The sequence below is a fragment of the Ochlerotatus camptorhynchus genome, unplaced genomic scaffold (genome assembly GCF_037179485.1).
Source record: "Ochlerotatus camptorhynchus isolate MF236.1 unplaced genomic scaffold, CSIRO-AGI_Acam_v1.1 ptg000077l, whole genome shotgun sequence".
NCBI classification, from domain to species: Eukaryota; Metazoa; Arthropoda; class Insecta; order Diptera; family Culicidae; genus Ochlerotatus; species Ochlerotatus camptorhynchus.
The window spans coordinates 11,014,011-11,020,329 of NW_027040567.1; the positions used below are offsets into that span (position 1 = coordinate 11,014,011).

General features: G+C 39.1%; 1 protein-coding gene across 2 annotated transcripts in view; it reads right to left on the bottom strand.

Moving 5' to 3' along the window:
- Positions 1 to 3,314, bottom strand: part of LOC135697764 (apolipoprotein D-like) — a 69,976-nt gene extending 66,662 nt beyond the window's left edge. The window contains exon 1 of one of the 2 annotated variants that reach the window (XM_065217574.1): positions 2,885 to 3,314. In XM_065217574.1, the coding sequence (XP_065073646.1) occupies positions 2,885 to 3,016 (132 nt within the window). In that variant the 5' untranslated portion in view covers positions 3,017 to 3,314. The remainder of the gene's footprint in view (positions 1 to 2,884) is intronic. The other variant, XM_065217575.1, reaches the window with a different exon arrangement.
- Between the last annotated feature and the right edge of the window lie 3,005 nt (positions 3,315 to 6,319).

Consider the following 6,319-nt stretch of genomic DNA (forward strand, 5'->3'; position numbering starts at 1 on the left):
CAAACGCAATGTGGGCGGAAGCGGAAAGGAAACGGAAAGTTTGACAGTTGTCACTAATGACATCAAGATGCCTAACCGAAGTCGATTTGGATCTAACTAGTTTTCAATCCGACAAGTAGGCTTACTCAGATTGGGCTAAACTGGTAAATACTTCGGTCCCAATTGATGCACTCCTCGAAAAATAGGAAAATCCACGAGACGCTCTGTCCAACTTTCGTAGCGAATCAAAACAAACATAGTATAGTACTAAAATTTCGACTAGAATGGAGACGCTTATAAATGTACTTGAGACCAATAGGCTACCCAAGTAACCAAAAGTTCCGCATTCAACGATAAAACTCACTTTCAAGTTTCATAAAGTTCAAATATAGTTCCGACAAAACCTTCAAGTTCCATAAAGTTCAATTAAAGTTCCGACATAATTTTCAAATTCCATTAAGTTCAAATAAAATTCCGACAGAACTTTCAAGTTCCATAAAGTTCAAATATATTTCCGACAGAACCTTCAAGTTCCATAAAGTTCCGACAGTACTTTCTTTCCAAGAAACCAAAAGTTCCGCATTCAACGATAAAATCCACTTTCAAGTTCCAGAAAGTGCATGTAAAGTTCTAACACAATTTTCTGGCTACTTTAGAACCTCTAAAAATTACACGAGAAACTTCACGCTCGTGAAGTTCAAAAAAAGTTCCAAAAATCATCCCTAACCACTTCTTAGGAACTTCAGGCAAGGCTGAAACCATGACCACAACAGCGGAACTTCTTAGAAACGTAAAAGTATCTTAAAAGTTCCCTACGGCATCATCTAAATCCTTAGCTGCAATGAATAACACAGTATCATCTGCAAAAAGATTAATGTCGCAAAATTGTAAAATACGTCACAAGTCATTAATATACATAATAAATAGCAGGGGCCCTAATACACTTCCCTGGGGCACTCCAAGGTTGTTCCCCACGGGACTGGAAACAGAATCATTAAAAACAGTCCATTGAGTTGTGTCAGACAAATAGCTTTCAAACCATTTATATGCAGTACTCGTAATTCCAAAGCGCTTGATTGATATTGACCAAAAAGGTCTAGATATAGTTTCCAAAGCGCGTTTAACATCCAAGAAAACAGCAACAATCGTATCTTTACACTCCAAGTTATTTTTCCACTTCGCTAATACCAAATTCAACGCGGTTTCACAAGAACGACCTTCTCGATATCCCGATTGTTCTGGTATCAACAAACTATTACTATTTAAATACTCCAACAGCTGGCCTTTAACAACAAGTTCTAAAATTTTCTCTAATGTGTGCAACATGTTGATGGGACGAAACTCTTCGGCTTTAATCGTTCCAGCAATTTTTTGAATAGGAACTACTAAGGATTCCTTCCAAATTTATGGCACATGTCCAGTTTGCAACGATTTATTAATAAGGTCCAGATAGGTGTTGGCAAAGCCATGAAAGCAATCTTGAATAACTCTAGCATTAACATTGTCAACTCCAGCCGATTTTCCTAATGAAAAACAAATAACTCTAAGTTCATCTAATGTAATTGGGTGAAAACCTTCAAATCTACAACTACTATTAACTGGTTGTTTTATTTCGTCAGGTTCATCGACCAATTCAATGGATTGATTAATCGATGAAACACTGTCTTCAATATAATCATTAAATTTAGATGCAATTACATGTTCTGACTGTTCCAATGCGTCATTAAAAGCTATGGACCGCGGTTTGAAATTACTAGGTTTTAATAAAGATTTCAAAACTTTCCATAACTCTTTGCAGTTATTTTGATGCTGATCAATATAAAATTGCTGTAGAGGACAAAAACCTTTTACAATTTATTTTCTAAAAGTTCCGTTCAAGTTCCGCCAGAAGCTGCTTAGAATGCTCTTCAATTGTAGTACCGGAGCTTTCAAGTTCTTATAACGACTTAAAAATGAGGCTGCTTAGAATTCTATAGACCACCTTCAACCAAGCTGCTTAAGCCACAAATAGCCTTTTATTAGAACTTCTGATTACTTGGGTAGTCAAGTAGTGAGCCAATTTAAAATTGTCTTCTGGGAATCGAAATTTTCTCGGTAATTTATGTATGGGCCCAAATTAGGGGCATTTAGGCCGACATTACATCCATTTCCCCTACCCGGTTGAAATATTCCAATTCTAGAAAAAAAATACTAGTGTAAAAGTTAAACTAATTTTTAATATAATTAAGTTTAAATGAAAATTATATTCAAACCATCGCAAAACGTAACAAAAGGAGTGCATGGACCTCAAGGGTGGGGGCACACGTATGAAAAACTAGTACCTAACCAGCTCTACCCATCTGCCTGGGAAAAACCGTTTCTACGCTTATTCATTTAAATTCGCTAATCTCGCTTGATATGAATGCCATTTCGTTGCTAAACAAAAACTTCCGCATCCAATCAGCATTTATACAAGCAACCACGAGTCGTAGAATCCACTCGTATTTACGATGTGGCGCCTGTGTTTCAAGTAAACATTCCCCAGTGCATACACAACTGATGTTGGTCAAAGGGCACCGTACCCGCAATGTTGTCCGCTTTAATCAGACGTAACAGCACTAGTGTTGTAAAATGGTACAATTCTCATGCACCCGCCGGTTGTTACGCTGAATTACCTCCACGAGAATACATGCTTCCGTGCTCGCATAAAGTGCAACCGTGAATCTGAGGGAAACTGTTGTGCAACTAATTTGCTCACGGTGTGAAATGTTCTCGTTAACACTTTCACTCTTCCATTAGATTAACTCGGTTCGCACGCGACGCAGTGCTTGATTTGCGTCACCATCAGCACCATTTGGGTGACACAACACCGCCGATTATAATTGAGTTAAACGGACAAACCAGTTAGCTACAATAAGTTCCTTACCTGCTGCATGTTGAATCCACTCATCGGTTCCACCGTGGGGCATTCTCCCGTTTTGTACGTGTGTCCGCTGGAGAACGTGACTAAACCGCAAACGATTGCACAAATCGCCAGCATTTCAGGAAACTTTGCCATCTTCCTAGCTGCAAACTGCAAATTCACCCCGGTTTTTCGAGAGTTCACTGTTCCACAAAGCAGCAAATTACACTACTTCCTCTATCCTCGCACCGCTGATGGTGATGATGATGATGACGACTATGGTGGTCGTGAAACTTTTCCACAAGCTCAACACAATTTCCGACGATTTTCCTGGGGATAAATGGAAAAAAGGAACAACTTTTCACTTTTGCACAAAACGACGACACACTGATTGCGAGCCCGTCCGGCGATGATCTGTCCGAGCGATCCAATCGGGTACGACGTAAAACTTAAATTGAGCCAGCCAGAGTGTTCCGAGCTTCAGTCGCAGTCGGAGGGAGCCAACCAGGAGGGCGTTATCTCGTGCATATGAATGAAATATTATCAATTGGGAGGGATGCTGTAGTGTGGATTGGTTTTTTTTTGATGTGTTGGTGAGATTGAGATCGTCTCGGCCACGGGTGGATCGTGGTGGATCACCGAGACTCGTTAAAGCCGGTAGGTAGGTAAACCAGATGATCGGAGGTTTGACCGATCGCCTCGTTCAGGAAGGTTGTTTTATTTTCGTTCATGGTCTTTCCCACTCGCTGATCGCTTCGTTGATCAGTTTGTTTGTTGTTCGATGGACTAGGAAGCTCGAGTCTTGTGGAGCGGTGCTTCGATCGTGGAAGTTTAATAGGTTATTTTTTTTCGCATGAAACTTTGACAAGGTAGTGGAAATAGATGTAATGTCGGCCTAAATGTCCCTAATTTGGGCCCATACGTAAATTCAGCAATCGACTAAATTTTCAATACCGACCAAAAATATCCATTAGTACCGTCCCAATGACGCGTTCATCTAGATAACATTGATAAATAGCAGCTTTTTAGCGATAGGCCCAATCTTAGATCCATAGGCCAACATTAGAGCCATTTCATCTAGTTGGATTTACTGCTTTCTTTGGAAATCTTCTATTGATGAATTCTATAAACTATGAGTTTCGGCTATGCAGTCATGGGAAGCATGGGTGAGGTAGGTAGGGAAATTTACGTATTCTCGGCAACCTAAGCAGCAACCTTCTTTCTATAGCCTTTTTCTCTAAGGAACGCACACATATGCAGTATTGGTTTGTTTACAATCTTTTGCTGCCAGCTGCTCATATCAATTTCAGTCGAAAGATTTGTCAAAAACTGTTTTGAAACGTTTTTACAAAGCTCCAATCTTATCTAGTGAGAGCGAGTATTGTCGGCAACCACTTTTTCTTCGGCAACCGTTCCATTTGAACTGCATGTAAATCTGCTGTTCTATTATCGGCAACTCGAAATCAGCTACAATTTGTAGTGCGTGTGTTACATTTCAAGAAAACCTTGCTAGATTGCTTTTTCTCAGTGGTAAAAATATAGTCAAATTGAAGCTGAAAGCATAAAGAATCGTTTGCATGCATTCAGCGAAGTGTTTTCGTAAGAAAATTCAGTGAAAATAGTGTTTCAATTTGGTTTGCCGAAAATAGTCTGGCATGCCGAATCCGTCATTTCCCCTACATAAAGAGGATAGGATAGTAGTGAGGGTTTACTGTGCCTTTGGCGACCTTGTTAACTGACGCCCCTTTCCTAATTAAGAAAGTCAATTTGAGTAGTAATCGTGACTTTTATAAGCCCAGTGGGTTTGGGTTCAATCCCAGTTGAGATCGTTGAGATGTTCTAAGACAAACAATCTAAAAATGAATATAGACAAATTGATTTCATAGAAGTTAAAAATATAATTGATCTCTAGTTCTTGATATTATATAGAGAAATATATTGGCCTTTTCAAATGTCGTCTAAAGATGATTTTTATGTTTTCTCAACCAGATATATCAATATTAGAAAAAGGCGTCTTTTATAAGAAAAACGTAAATAACTCTTGATTGGCAAAAGGTATCGACTAGTTCAGTGCTGCAAAAATTGTGTCTTCAAAAGTTCTTAAAGTTATCTCCAGAAAGCTTAGCGGCGCCGGTGGTGTAGTGATAAGCGTGATTACCTCTCACCCCAGCAGGCCTGGATTGAATCCCAGTCGGCGCCACCGGGATGTTCTGAGGCATAACATCTCTGATCACGTCTTCCTTCGGAAGGGAAGTTAAGCCGTTGGTCCCCAGTTCATGAGTTGATGGGTCGATAGGTAGGGTCCAGGTGTGGGAGATTCCTTCCTGGCGTCGGTAGCATTGGTGCTCAGCACGGAAAACAAGATCGACGGAAAACAAATAAAAAAAAATCTCCAGAAAGCTTTGCTGAGAAATTTAAAATAAAAAAAAACTAGAGTAGGAAACTGATTTCTTAGACACACCCTATGTTAATTGAGGAAAACTGTTCTTATCGGTCAATTTAAAGAAACAACAAAAAAAAAAAAAAAACAAGCAAAGTTGCTGATATTATTAGCTGAAGTACAACTCTGTTTCTGCAAATAATAAAGGTATTTTTTTTTTATTTCAACGATAATAAAAACCACCCTAGCATTAATTTGCTCCAAAATGAGGGGTTAACTGTAAGGAACAACTTTGTAGAAGACAATTTGTTTTTTCTAAAGTTTAAATTTCAGGCTCTAAATGCATCTTTGCTTCTAAATGCACAATGCAATATCAGTCCAGAAGAAGTAGCTTGTTTCTGGTTCGGACCAAAACCTATCATGCGATTGATGTGTCAAAATTGAATCAAAATTCAATAATAAGATCAATGACAGTCAATCCGAGTGCCCAGAATAACATTGGTCACATCTGGCCATGATGCGATTATACCTGGAGAAGTGGCCAGTTCATAACTAGGACCACAACTCATCATGCGACAAATCGAATTACATCAGAGCTAAAAAACAAGATCAATTACAGTTCTATCGATATTTCAGGACCACATTGGCCACATCTGACCATATTCCGGGTACCCAGTGCAGTATCTGTGACATGGTAGTAATTAAAAGAAAATTGGATAAACCTTCATTTGGTGTGAAGTCGCCAAAATGTGTTTGGCAGCACTGGAAGACGACATACGAAATAAGATGCGCTGAAGTTGATTGAACTTGAGCTTCGGAATGCTCCAAATACACGAATATGATTCGTGTTATGAGAATCGATGTTCGGCTTCGAAACAAAGTGAGCGAGATGATACGAATAATTTGAGTAAAGCTGGGTTTAGACAGGGTAAGTCAATTGATCAAGTCAGTTGAATTCAACTGACTTGAACGCGAATTGAACGTGTAAACCATGCCATTCAATTGACTTGATCAACTCACTTGAATTGAAAAAAGTTGAACCAGGTTCAACTTTTCAAGCCAATTGAATTCAATTGAGT